This window comes from Chiroxiphia lanceolata, chromosome 26 (assembly GCF_009829145.1).
Source record: "Chiroxiphia lanceolata isolate bChiLan1 chromosome 26, bChiLan1.pri, whole genome shotgun sequence".
Lineage (NCBI taxonomy): Eukaryota > Metazoa > Chordata > Aves > Passeriformes > Pipridae > Chiroxiphia > Chiroxiphia lanceolata.
The window spans coordinates 4,417,783-4,431,818 of NC_045662.1; the positions used below are offsets into that span (position 1 = coordinate 4,417,783).

Genomic DNA, 14,036 nt, shown 5'->3' on the forward strand with positions numbered 1-14,036 from the left:
CCAGCATCGTTCCCCCTGTCCATCCCATTGCAGGAGGGCAGAGCCCACCACAGCGCTCCCTCTATAGGATCAGGGTGGGCACAGGAGTGGAATACATGCCCCCCACCCCCTGTTTGTCGTGGGCAGGTGGGTGGGGAGCCGGCAGAGGCGGAGGCAGCCGAGGCGGGGACAGCACAGCACAGAAACGCGTGGGCGGCAGCTCCCGCACCACCAACACTCCAGTTGGTCCTTCCCCGGCAGCCAGCGAGGCTGGGGGAGAGGAGGGGGCTCACTGCAGCCCCCAGCCCCGGGAGAGGAGGGGGCTCTGAGACAGGTGGCAGCTGCTCCCGGGGACGTGGGGGCGGCTGGTGCCAGGAACAGCGGAGCCGCAATTCCCGTCCCATCAGGAGCTCCTGGGGAGGGTAGAGCGGCTCCCGGGAAGAGGAGTGTGGCTCCCAGGGAGAGAGCAGCTCCTGGGAAGGAGGGAGCAGCTCCTGGGATGCCACGGAGGGGACTACAGTCCTGCCAGGGAAGCTCAGATGGACTCTGTCCTTGCAGGTCTCAGCCCCAGGAGGGAGACATGAGACAGGCCTGCTTCCTACAATGCTGACAGGGATGTGCATCCCATGGGATGGGAATCCAAATAACACAAAAGCTCAGCACAGTGTAAGGTCCAGGATTTCGCTTGTGTGACCATATGTCAATGACACATGTCAGCCTTAAGGCAGAGACACGGTGACACACAAAACATGAGGGGGTTCTGCTCTGGGGATGTGGCTTCAGTGGCTGAAACGAGACACGGAAAGGTCACGGAATCACAAACACCAAACAAAGAAGGAATTTCTGCTGGAGAGCAGGGCATGGATGAGGGATCCACCTGGAGAGCTGGCAGGTGGGTGCCGGGCCCCTGTCCTGGCCACAGATGGGGACGGGGCGGCCGAGACGCCGCTCGCTCGGTGACGTCCCCCTCGCCCAGAGCCTGCGCCGGCAGCTGGCGCGTCCCCACGGCGTCCCGGCACGTGCCTGGGAGAGCAGCAGGAATCGGCAGGAATGGGCAGGAAGGGGCAGCCGGCCCTGCCAAGTTTCCTAATGCAATTTGCAAACGGCTGCGAGGACGCGGCCAAGCCGGAGCTGGAGCCGTGGGGCCGGCGGGACGCGGGAGGCACAGGGGGACGGGGCCGCGGCACAGGTGAGCCAGCCGGGATCGGCTTGGCACAGTCACCCCACGGGATTGGGAATCTGAACGGGGGCACAAGGCTGCCGTGGGGGAGGAAACCGAGGCGGGGACAGGTGCAGGGCTGCGGCGCTTCCTCATGGGGCCAGAGCCCAGCCCGGAGTGTCGGGGCAGGTTCCAACACCCTCCACAGCCCCAGCAGCAACTCCCAAGCGCTGGGAGCAAACCCGGCCCTGCCGAGCTGGTTTGGGTGCTGGCTGGGCTGCTCGGGCAGCGTCGGGGTGCTGGGCACCCACAAACCTCCCCGTCGCTGCCGAGAGGGCAGGTGGCAGCAGGGATGGGGGTCACCCCGTGGAATCCCACCTGAGAGCTCACACACACGGACCAACACCAGTTACCAATGGCTTGTTGGGAAAAGAATTAGGAGCAGCTCCTAAATTAAGTGGTTCCTGCCTAGGCAGCGCGTTCCCAACAGCCTCCCATGACTCTCCCGCCCTTCGCTGCTCCCAGAGTGGCAGAAATCAATTTGGTAATTGAAAAGAGAATTGAAATGAAGAACGAACTGTGGGGGGGGGGGTCAGGGGATGTCACTGCTGCTTACCCAGACAAATAAATACGAAATACGCAAAAGAAACAAATCAGCTTTAATGAAGGAGCTGCTTCATTCCTTAAATAAAAACAGACCACGATCAAGCCAGCGGAGTTTGACATCCGGGGAGGGAGCGGGGAACGTTTAGTAACGGGGAGAAGGTGGGAGAACGTGTGGCCAAGGACCGACTCGGGGGCTGGTTCTTCGGCGGCCCCAGCGCAGGGGAGGAGGGGGGTGGGCAGCAGTGGGATGGATTTCGGGAAGGCACCGCTCAGACCACGGGGGAAGTGCCTGGCCCTGAGCAGGTGCAGGTGTCTCATCCCGCTGCCTCACCTCCGCGCAGGGAAGGAGCCATTCCAAGGAGCAGCTTCCTCCTCGCCGAGGTGCCGAGTCTGGTGCTGGGATTCCCGTGGCCACGTCCCTACGTGTTGCTCCTCTCCTTTGATTTTTCACCTTTGCTGTCCTGGGAGGGGGAAGAGCAGCAGAGGTTCAGGACCACTCCAAACCCTGGCATGGGAGGCTCAGTGCTATGGCTGGGTCCTGCCAGCAAACCTCCCACATCTGGGTGCCAACCTCCCCCCCCAGCCCCTCTGGGCACAACCAGCTCTCCGTGCCAACCTCTCCTTGTGGTTCCAGATTTTTTCATCACAAGGGCTTTCTCAGGGCCCCTCCATCAGACAATCTGCTTCCCAGCCCTCCCCATGTACAGGAACCCACCGGCACATGCCTGCCCGGGTCCGGGCTTGCTCGGCTTCCATATGTGAGGAAGGTATGGAAAGGGAAACCAAAAACACACACGTGGCACTCCAGCACGCTCACACACGCACAGCTCACAGCACTGGAGCAGGGAGACCATTCCCAGTGCAGGGAAGCATTCTCATCCCTGAAAAACCTTTAATTCTGCTGCCTGAATTATCTACTAATATGGTCTCAACATTTACTCTTTCAGAGAATTCCTGCCTCCTAGCTTAGGGCTGGGTTTTTCCCTCTCTAAATTGTTCTTTTTTCTACCCTGAGCAAATAATTAAAAAAAAAAAAAAAAAAAGAGTCAACTTCAGACTTACTTTTTACGTGGTTTTAGTTTTAAAGATTTAAGTAACTCAAATTAACTGGAGCCCTGCTTACCACCTGCAAAGAGAAGCTGAGGTTTGGGACAGGTCGAAGACGAAAACAGGTTTAAGATTTCCTCAGAACAAGGTTAGTTTTTCGGGATGGGAGAGGGAACTGCAGCCTCACACACGCCAGTGGTACCACACAGACAGACAGACACACACACACACACATACAGACCCAAGTGAGGGAACGGTACCTCTGGAGGGGGTGGTTTGATGGTCACAGGCTGGGACGTCCGGCGGGGTGGGGAAGGCTTGGGCTGCACCTGCTGCTGGACAGTGTTGTAGTAGGTGACCCCCCCGTACACCTGGGACTGCGCCTGCGGGAGCAGCGGGGTCAGAGCTCCAGGCTGGGGGGGCTGGGAGGCCCCACACGGCCCCTCCCAGGCTTGACAGCTGCCCCCAGCCAGTACCAAGGGTGAGCCGGCATGGGGAAGGAGCTATCCTGTGCTGTGCCCCCCGAAGATCAGCTCCTGAGGCCCCTCATGTACCCCCACCCCTTGCTGGGGTCCCGCTGGTAGGGTGGGCAGAGATGGGACACTGCCCATGGCAGAGGGGATTCCCTCATCCTGCAGTTCCCCAATGCCATGGAATGCCTGTGCTTCCCAACAGCTTTTCCACAGGGACACAGCTCCCCAGCACACTCAGCCACGTGGCCCAGGGGTCAGGATCTGCCCCCAGAGTGGGGATCACCCGGAGCAGCAGGAAGGGCAGGGAGTGTCTAGAGCTCAGGGATTGTGCAGCTCTCTGTCCTGCCACGGCGTGTCAGCCCTGCTCCGGGACAGGGATCTGGGCTGGGCTGGGCTCATCTGCCTCCTCACACACATCTAAGTCTGCTCTGATCTGCCTTTGCAAGGATATGGTCTGCCCTGTCTCCTGGAGAATCTGATCTGATCTGTCTCCTCACAGGGATCTGCTCTGGTCTGACCCTCACAGGGATCCGATCCAATCCGCCTCCTCAGGGATCTGCTCTGATCTGTCTCCTCACGGACACGATCCACTCTGCCTCCTCGCTGCTCGGCAGCAACCTTAGATGTGGAGTTGGGTCACAGAGCAAGAAAATCCAGCCCCATGTTCACACCATCCAGTTCCCAGCCTCCATCCCAAACAGAACCGACTTCCAAAGCCGTTCCCAAGGTGTCCTTGGCTCAGCAGGGACCTGGAGGGGCTGTGCCTGTTCCCAAGTTTCTGGTGGGCTGTCTCCTGTTCCGTAGGGGAACGCCTCGATTTCAGATCCCCCAGTACAGGATTTCCAGACCCCACACGTAGGGAGCAATCCTTTCCAGGGTGGCAGCAGCCTCCCCCTCACGGAGCAGCACAGCTGCTCCACATCCTCTCCCAGGAAAACCTCGGAGAACACACCCCACACTCCACAGGGTCCCTCCTGCTTGGGAAGGAGCCGCGGCACACCCGGTTTACCTGCGTGTTGGGATAGAGATGCGGAGGGGGCGGAGGGGGCAGAGCTCCGGGGGGGTAGGGGTAGCCAGGATTCCCAAAATTCATCACGCCAGGGGCGGAGAAGTAGGTCGGAGTGAGCAGCTGCTGCGGCGGGGGCTGGCCCGGGGGCATGGACACCGGCGGGGGGTACAGGCCGGGGTTTGCCATGGCGGGGGGCGTCTGGTGGGGGTGTAAACCTGGAGGTGATGGAAAGGAGAGGGATGTCACTGGAGAAGCCACCGTGTCCCGTGGAGGGCCGGGCTGGCAGCAGGAAGAAGCACCCTCTACTCCAAGGCTCCCCTGCAGCCCCACGCTGGGGAGGGAGACAGGGCACGGCCCCTTCCCCAGTTCCATGTCCCAATTCACTGGGATAGGACACGACCCCATGACAAATCCACTTCAGGAAACAGTTTTGGTAGCAAGCAGAGAATGTGCCAGTTCAACAGCTTCTAGTTCTGCTTTTCCCTGAGCTACAGGAACAGGGAGTGAGGAACCAGCCCAGTGCCCACGGAAGGGAGCAGCTCAGCCCAGAGGGGCCCAACAGGGACCTGCAGAGATCCAGCTGAGAGCTGCAAAGGTTCAAATTCCCCACCCTGCACTGGCTGGAAGCTCCAGAAACACCTATTTTTTTCTTTCCTTAAAACTGACACTGAAAAACGGATTCCCCCAGTGACAGAGGCTGTGGGAAACCAGAGTTCCCTGTCCCCCAGGTCCAGGGGTGTCCCGCTGGCTCCTCACCTGGATGAGGGAGGTGCATCTCCGGCTGCACGATCATCCCTTGGGGTGGCAGCGGGGCCGGGTTCTCCCCGTGGGTGTAGATTGGTCCCTGGAATTGTACTGCAACACATGACAGCCTGTGAGGAAAAGCTCCACGGAATTTCATTCCCCTGCAGCAGGACACACAGCCCAGTAGCCCCGAGGGCTCCCAGCCAGCTCCCACGGCACATGCAGGCTCCCAGGCTCACAGCTGCCATGTGATCCCAACAGAAAAGCCTCCTACTCCCTTAGGAAAGCAAGAAAATACTCAGGGAATTTTTTCTCTAACACTTTAAATGCTGGAGGGAATTTCTAATCCATCCTCAGCCCCACTCTGTGACTCTCCCTGCTCTCAAAGGTCAAAGACCTGATTTAAAGTTCATTTCAAATCCCAGCTCTCAGGAAGAATTGGGGTGTCCTAAGACCCCTGCCACAGGGAGGGGACAACACTGAGGATAATTCCACGGTTTAAACACAACCAGGGAGGCTCCCAGCAGCCTTTTAGTCACCGTATGAGGGGCCACAGTGACACTACAACAAAGGAAAGAGAGGACAAAGCCCACCCCGATCTTCCCAACACTAAAAAGAGGAGGGGGGGATTCCTGCTCCAGCTGCCCAGCTCTGAGCACCCATGGAGACTCGGGAGCAGGGGGGAAACACTCACGTGGGTCATAGTAGTGCCCTTCCATGATGCTGATGTGCATGGGGGGCGCGGGCTCTGGCACGGGGGGTCTCTGGCGCTGTGAGGAGTAACGCTTGACACGGCCCCCCGGCACCGCCTGCAAGAGTCCCGGCGTCAGGGGGGGCTGGGAGGCACCAACACCACACACCCCCCACCCAAACCTCCCCTGGGTCACCCCCAAACACCCCCGAAGGGGAAAGGCTGAGCTGTCAGGCAGCCTCTAATTACCCCAACCCCAAGCAATTAGAGCCCGTCTCCGGGATCGCGCGTTACCATCTCCTCCATCCGGTTGAACTGCGGCGGTGGCCCAGTTCCCACGTGCATATGGTTGGGAATACCTGAGGAAGGAACAGACCGGTTATTATTGTGGTTTGTGCTCGGTCCCAGGCCAGAGCTGCCTCGCCCAGGGATGCTGCTGTGGCTCAGCTCTCTCTCCCATGACATGGAACCTTCGTACTTCATCACCCTCATGGTAATTTTAAATATTTTGGGACAAATTACAGGCTGTTTTGTCACTCCACGCTCACCCACGGTGCTCAGCACCTTCTAAATCCTGCTTAAGAAATAAATCCACGTCCTGGTTTAAGCTCTGTGTCTGCTGAGACATGGATCTCTTCCAGGTGGATCAAGGATCCAGGTGGGATCTGAAGGTGCAGTTTAAACCCTCTGCAGGGTGTAAATGCCTTTATCAAGGGAACCTTTGGAATCAAACAGTGAAGTGACGGCTTTTAAAACCATGGTTTAAATCACGGTGCCAAGGTGACCACAGGTGATCCCAGGGGAGTGAAAATGGACTAAATAAATAACTGGAAGTGCTCACGGATCACTGACAGTGCAAATGCAGGCACAGGGATACAGAATGGACCGATGGGAGCCAAATGCTTCCCAGAATTAACTCCTCCCTCATCCACTAGGGACAAACAAGGGACAGCAGAGTCACAGGCAGAATGTGACACAGCCCAGAGCTGTCCCAAGGGAAATTTGTGAAGACACTTCATTTTTAAGCATAAAAACACCCAAAAATACACAATCTGAGCTCTTCTGAACTCTCATCCCACTGCCACATTTCCATCCTGTCCAAGGGTCTGTTCACACACAGACTTCCCAGTCCCACCAGTACAAAATGACTTCTGGTTCCACGACCTCAACCCCACAGACGCTTATGAAAGCAGCAAGTCACTTCCTTCTCCTTGATCCAGTTTTATTCCCCTCGGGAAGCACTCTAGCCCTCCCCAGAACACTCTAATTCTGCACAGGGATAATTATACCTGGATGACCTCTCCATGGATACGCAAGTGGAACTGTCCTCAGCTGGCAGCAAGGTAAACTCTGCCCCAAGTCCCTTCCTCCTCCCAGGCACAAAGGGATTTGTCAATCCCAACCAGGCCTCAGCTGGTGGCAACCAAGGCCCAGTTCCAGGAAATGAGCTGATAAACAGGGAAAAGTTCCCTCCTGCTCCAGCAGGACATCCAGTTATTGATTGTTATCTCCTGCTCTCCTGCAGCATGAGTCAGTCTTGTTGTGATTCACACCACAGGGAGAGGGAAAGGATCTCCCCTTCCGTCCTTCCCAGACCTAACTCCATTCGCCTGCTGGAATGTTTAATTTCCCCCTTTTTCTCTGTGGTTTTGTCCCCACTGCACTTCCTCAGCAGGAACCACCCACCCTGGGACTGGCCTCGGGCAGATTCAGCTCAACTCCAACCAGCTGCATGGAGCAGGATGGCACTGGGCTGCTGGAAATCCAGGAGTCTACTCCCACTTACCCCTCATCTCCCGAGGTGGGATGAACTGGGACTGCCCCGGGGTCCAGTTCTGCTCCGTCAGGTTCATCTGGGTCATCTCCTGCTCGAGTCATCCACGCTGGATTCCACTGGCGACTCCCAGTTGCTCTTGGCTGGTGGGGGGGAGGTCTCTGCAGGTGTGGGTTTGGAATGACAGGAGCCAGCCCCTCGGAAGCGGGCGCTTCCTCCGACAGCTTCCCCGCGTCCCCAGCCTTCACTCTGGTCCTTCTTGCCCGGGAATAGGATTTCTTCTCAACTGGTCTGTCTGGTGGCGGCTGTGCAGCATCAGCAGCCATGGCTTGGTTTTCCAGAGCCCCCTCCTCCTCCGGGCTGCCATGGATATGTTGGCACCTCCAGCTCGGGGGACATGTCCCTCGGCGGGCTCTGCTCCGCCCGCTTCCCGCGGTAGCCGCTCTCCTGCTTGGCTTGTTCCCCGTTTCTGTGCGGGACACCCGCTTCCGAAGCCCGGTAGCCTGGACGGGTCTCCTTGTAGCCCCCATCCTGGGGTAGTTCCTGGGGGGGGGCATCCTGCCGGTGCTGGCAGAGCTGCGGCTGGTGAAGGGCCGTGGGGGGGGGCCGAGGGGCTCTTGGCCCCCTGGTGCCTCGGGGGCTTCGGGGGCCTCTCGCTGGACCAGTTGGGGTCTCGCTGGGGGGGACTCCCAAACCTGGGGGAGAAAAAAAGCACAATTAACTGGAAAGAAAACCCTGAGTGGGAGGAATCACTGTGCCCCTCTCTGGGATGCACGTCTAGAAATCCCAGGAATAAGCGATGGCTTTTAAAATCCACACGGCACTTTGCTTTAAACCATAAACCACGGTGCCAAGGTGATCACAGGTGATCCCAGGGGAGTGAAAACAGACAAAATAAACACTGGAAGTGCTCATGGATCACTGACAATGCAAATACAGGCACAGGAAGACAGAACGGACTGAGGGCAGCCAAATGCTTCTGAGAATTAACTCTGTTCCATACAACAGGGCTTCCCCTCTTTGGGGCTCCAGACCCGTCCTCTCACGGGACAACCCAGGCCCTGGTGTGACTCTGGGGCTCACCGTGGTTTGCGCATCCTCCTGGGCTTGATGTCGTCGGGGTTGTGGGCTGAGCGGATGTCGTATCCGTACAGAGCAATCAGCTCCTGCCTGGTCTTGGGGGCCTGCTCGTCCTCCCGGAATTTGTCGTGTTCCCAGCGCCCCTCGTCCTTCCACAGCTTCCGCTGGCGGCCCTTGGGCCTGGAGCAGGGACACAGGGAGGAGCAAGGATGTACAGCTGAGATGTGGCAGCTTCAAGCAGTCCCACACACAGAGACCGAGCATTCCTGGGGCAGGGAATGCACAGGAGGCAGCATTCCTCCTTCCCCCCGCTCCTCCTGCCCAGCAGCTGCTGGTGACCCATTGCTCTTGGGAAAAGCAGCAGGAAGGGTCACTGCTCCGGCACGAGGCTTTTTTGGGAGCTTATTTGCATTTCTTCTTCAAAACAAAAACCTGAAGTGTCCTGGAAGGACACAGAGCAGGTAACGGAAGCATGGACCTTCCCAGTGCATCCCACTGAAACAAGGAGCCGTGCTGCCAGAGGTTGGCCTGGAAGCTGGCCTGGAACGGCCTCCCTCTCCCAGAGCCCCTGGGGGACACATACCTGACCTCCTCCTCCTGCGTCTGCCCTCGCAGGTCGTGCTCGAAGAAGAGCCCCTTGCGCGGGATGTACGCGGGGTTCTTCCGATCCTCATCGTCGTCCAGGTGCTTGGGGACCTTCTTCCCAACTTTTTTCTCCACGGGCTCCGTGCTCTCCTGTCAGAACCAGCGAGCTCTCACCACTGCAGCAGTCCTGCTGCCAGCCCCCAGCCCGTCCCCGCGGGACACCCACCTGCCCGTCCCCGCTCTGCCGCTCGCCCGTCACCGCTCCCTTGGCATCCAGCTTCTCACTGCCCTTCTCTGCTCTGGCTGCTGACTCGCAGGAGTCGGTGCTGTCCTGCTTCAAGTCCACCTTGGAGCTTTCTTCCTCGCTGTAATCCTCCTCCTCCGCCTGGCAGGACACCCAGTGGACTCAAATGTGCTCCGTTAGAACAGATCTCCCAGGAATCTCCCAAATCTGGAGTTAGATCCAGCAACAGATCCCCCAGGACTTCCCCCAAATCTGGAGTTGGACCCAGCAACAGGTCCCACAGGAATATCCCCAAATCTGCAGTTAGATGCCACAGCAGATCCCCCAGGAATCTCCCCAAATCTGGAATGAGATCCCTGTTCCAGCTGTTAGACCTGACTCTTCAAAAGCAGAGGATTAGCTCTTAAAATTCTTCCTATCCCAGTATTTTTACAGAAAAGCAAAGGCTAACTAAACCCAACTCTTCCAGGAAAGTGAGGATCCAACAGGCTTTCTGGAATGGAGCTGGATCAGCTCCCCCACAAAGCCCTGGCATCCCATCACTCCAAAAAGGGCTCCTGCAAACTGGGGAGACTGGTGATTCACAGGCCCTTCCTCCACGCCGAGGGCCCGGATCCAGCCCAGAGCCACGTTCACGTTTCCAAATTCCCTGGAGTTCCTCAGCTGACTCACTCTGCTCAGGAGCGTGACCTGGTTTCACCCTCCAGGAGCCTTCGGAGGCTGGAGCCGAACCTAAAATAGCTCGGGGTGATTAACCCAAACCTGCTCCATTTTCCTCTTTCAACACAGCCCTTGCACATCGGCTGCTCCCGGTGTTTACGCCGGGGAAGCCCAGGCCGGGCATTATTTTTAGGCACAGGAACAGAGTCATCCTGGCACGAGTGGTGATGCAACAACCCCGCTGCCACGGGAGTCTCCACGCAGGATTCCAGGCTGGAAGAGCTCTGGAGCTGCCCCGTTCCTCCCTGTGCTGCCGCGCTCCTGCCTCATTAATGGTAATGCTTAATTCCCAAAATGAGATTAACTCCCAAATCAACAGCTTGGATTTCCTCTGCCTGGTGGTTTGTGTGTTCCTAACCACTGGACCCCTGAAGGATCCCAAAACAAGACATGGATTTTCCCTAGAAACCCTTCACTATAACCCTCAGAGACCAGAACTACTCTAAACTTCCTGGAAATCTTTGAGTTCTGAAAATCCAGGGAAACCTGCAGCCCCAGGCACTGGTGGGGTGGGATTCCCTCAGCACCCCCAACTCCTGGGATGCGTTGCCCCCTCCAGCTGCTCCTTCAGAACACCAGGGAAGCTCCTGGGATGCTCCCAACCACCATTTTGCTTTTTAATTTCACTAATTAAAACCCAATTGAACATCCCACACTCCTCCCCGCCCTTCTTGCCATGGCAAATCTGTTCCCAGTGTCTGAGGAGCCAGGAGAGTTTTCCCTGGCACGTACTGGCCCTACACCCTCCCACCAACACAGGGACACTGGTCCCAGTGCCAGGGACTGTATCCCAGGGGCTGGCATTGGGAGAGGCTGTTTCCTTTGGGAGGCAGAGGGGTCAAGTGGAAGAGATCCAAGGACACAGCCCGGGAGTTGTGCTGAAATTCCATGAGAACCAGTCGCTTACCTCCGAGTCCTCGGCGCTTTCATAGTCTGAGAGCACGGCTGCAGGGAGGGAAAATGGTTGGGATCAGGGCAGGGCCGGACATGGCTCCTCTCCAGTGCCACCAAATCCCTTCCAAAGGGAATCTGGAGGCGAGCACCATCCCGGATCAACACCCCAACCAGCCCAGAAGGGAGCAGGAGCGAGTTTGGGGTGTGCTGTCTCAGCACCCCATGTACAAGTGAATATTGGGATGGCAACAACCACAGGATTGCTGGAAAAGGCACTTTTATCTGATTTCTACTTTTTTTTTTTTTTTTTTTTTTGCACCACAAACAAGTGCTTGCAACGACCAGAGGTCATCACTCACCATCTCCTTCGATGCCATCCTCGCTTTCCTGCGGAGAGAGGAGAGAGAGGGGAGTTAGAGGAAGAGGAGACCAGCAGCCAGGTCCCTGCAGCATGGAAACATGGAATCATGGAACTGTTCAGACTGGGAAAAATACTTCAGATCGCCAAGTCCATTACCCCAGCACTGCCTTGTCACCACTAATCCATGTCCCCAGGTGCCACATCCACGTGGTTCTGAACACTTCCAGGGAGGGTGATTTCCACCACTGCCTGGACAGCTCATTCCAGCGCTTTACAATCTCTTCTATGAAGAAATTTTCCCTATGAACTATTTTCCTAATGTCTACTAGCCCAGTATCTTTTCTAGCTTCTACTGTTTCATCCTAGTATCTGCTTTCCTAATATCCAGCATCCCATGATCCCAGACACAACCACAGCAAGGTCTGGCCCTGTTCCTGTCGCATCCACCCTTGGAAGTTCAGCTCCAGTGACCACCAAAGGAACCAATTCCCAGGGCCCCAGTGGCTTTCCAGAGCAGCTATGCTGTTCGAGAGCAAAGCACAGCCTGTGTCAGTGCTGGGGGTCTCCAGGGAACAGAGTGGCAATGACAGGAGAGCCAGGATCCCTCTCTCGCCGAGGGAGAGCCAGAGAAAGGGCAAAACCAGGGAATAACGCACAGATGCTGTGCAGGATCCAACTCAGGAAAGGGGCTGGATGAAGGAACAGCTCAGAGCAGGAAAAGTGTTCAGTAAAACTGTTGCCCAGAGAAGCTGTGGCTGCCCAGCCCTGGAAGTGTCCAAGACCAGGTTGGACGGGGCTTGGAGCAACCTGGGACAGTGGAAGGTGTCCCTGCCCATGGCAGGGGGTGGGACTGGATGGGCTTTAAGGTCCCTCCCAACCTAAACCATTCCATGATTCCATGATACATGAACAGACTGACCCAACTGTGCAGGAAAAACAACTCAGAGCACAAGCGACCAGCCCAACGGCATGAGATAAACCCAAACACCAAAACAACCACGGGAAAACACACTGGGAGTCAGGGGGAGCTGGAAATACCAGCCCTAGAACCAAACAGGAGAGAACTGCAGCTGATGTGAACTGTCAGAGCAGAACTGCCTGATGAGGGGAGGGAACAGCAGCCCCCACCCGCCTGCCCCCCACTGCAGGGACCCCAGGGACGGGGATGGGACCCCAGGAATGCAGACAGGACCCTAGGACTGGGGATGGGACCCCAGGAATGAGAGCTCGGACAGGCAGATGGGGAACAGGGAACAAACCCTGGGGCACAGGGGGACAGAGCAAAGCCCCTCCCTGGTCCTGGGGGGCCACAGAGCCCTCCCCCCCAGGGCTTCCTCAGCCCTGCTCCCCCCAACACACAGAGGGGTTCAGCCTCAATTCCCCCAGTACCCCCAATTCCCCAGCCTGCTGCTCCCTCAGCTCTCCAGCCTCCTCTTGTCCCCCACACTCCCAGGCCCCAGTACCAGCCTCCCCAGCTCTAAGACCCCTGACTTCCCCCACGGGAACCCCCAGACACCAGAGCAACCCCCCAGCCCCCTGCCTCCGTCAGGAGGGTCCCCTGTCCCCAAGGACCCCAAATTACCCCCCGACCCCCAAGACGCAGGATCCCCCCCTCCAGCCCCTTCCCGAGGGTCCCCAGTGTCCCGGATTTCCCCCACGCCCCCCCCCCCCCCATTCACCAGAGCCCTCCCCCGTTCCCCAGCCCTCCCACTCCGTCCCCAAGTTCCCAACTTCCCCCCCACGCACACCAAACCCCCCCCCCCGGTCTCCCCAGATCCCGCCTTCCCCCGGGGTCCCCGAAATCAGACCCCAGAGCCGCCCCCATCGCTCCCAGTGTCCCAAGGTCCCACTCCCCCTCCCGGGGTCCCGCCGCGCCCACCCCTCACTCACACACTCCGACTCGGCCGCGCTCTTCCCCCCGGCCCCACCGGCGCTCTCGGCCCCGCGACCCCGCGGCCCGGCTCCCAGGGCCCCCCGCGGCGCGGTGCGGCGGCCGCGGCGAGCCGGACCGGGAGCGGGAACGCGACCGCGACCCGGAGGCCGAGCGGGAGCGCGGGGAGCGCGGGGAGCCCGGCGCGGACGCGGCGCTGTCGGAGGCCGCCGAGCCGTCGCTGTCCTCGCTGTCCTGCGAGGCGCGCTGCCGCCGCCGGTCCGCCATCTTGGCCGCGGGGCACCACGGGACGGGCCGCGCGCGCCTCTCCCCCCCCCCCCCCCGCCGCGCCCCGCCGGTACCGGGCGCCGCCGCCGCCGCCAGCCAGGGGGCGCGCGAGCGCCGCCGTGACGTCACGCCCACCCCCCTCTCCCGCGCGGAAATGACGTCACGCCCGAGGGAAGAACCGGGGGGGGGAAGGAGTTTGTTTAACACCATCAGCAACCCAGCGGCCTTTTCCTCCTTTTATTGTAAAAACAAAAAATAAACCACAACGGAAAAAAAAAAGAAAAAGAAAACCGATAAAAAATATAAAATAACCGGCGAGCGGGTGTGCACACGCGCGCGTGAAAGCCCCACTTCCCCCACCCCTGGCGGCGCCCGTCCGGAATGTGTTTAGAACTCGGGTGTTTTTAGAGCTTTTTTTTTTTTTTTTAGCGATTTTCCGGCCTTTTTTTTTTAAGGTGTTTTGTTTTGTTGTTGTTGTTGTTGTTTGTTTGTGAAAATCCGAGGTTAATGAA

General features: G+C 58.3%; 1 protein-coding gene across 1 annotated transcript; it reads right to left on the reverse strand.

Annotated features, from left to right (window-relative positions):
- Nucleotides 1-1,774: 1,774 nt before the first annotated feature.
- On the reverse strand, nucleotides 1,775-13,549 carry CASC3 (CASC3 exon junction complex subunit). The gene is given in 19 exon segments (XM_032711181.1): nucleotides 1,775-2,205; nucleotides 3,052-3,174; nucleotides 4,274-4,488; nucleotides 5,030-5,128; nucleotides 5,712-5,826; nucleotides 6,003-6,067; nucleotides 7,495-7,584; nucleotides 7,587-7,658; nucleotides 7,661-7,859; nucleotides 7,861-8,012; nucleotides 8,015-8,084; nucleotides 8,087-8,177; nucleotides 8,566-8,742; nucleotides 9,146-9,297; nucleotides 9,374-9,532; nucleotides 11,019-11,056; nucleotides 11,365-11,392; nucleotides 13,257-13,347; nucleotides 13,349-13,549. Coding segments are annotated over 19 exon segments (2,154 nt in total). The 5' UTR covers nucleotides 13,525-13,549; the 3' UTR covers nucleotides 1,775-2,163.
- Between the last annotated feature and the right edge of the window lie 487 nt (nucleotides 13,550-14,036).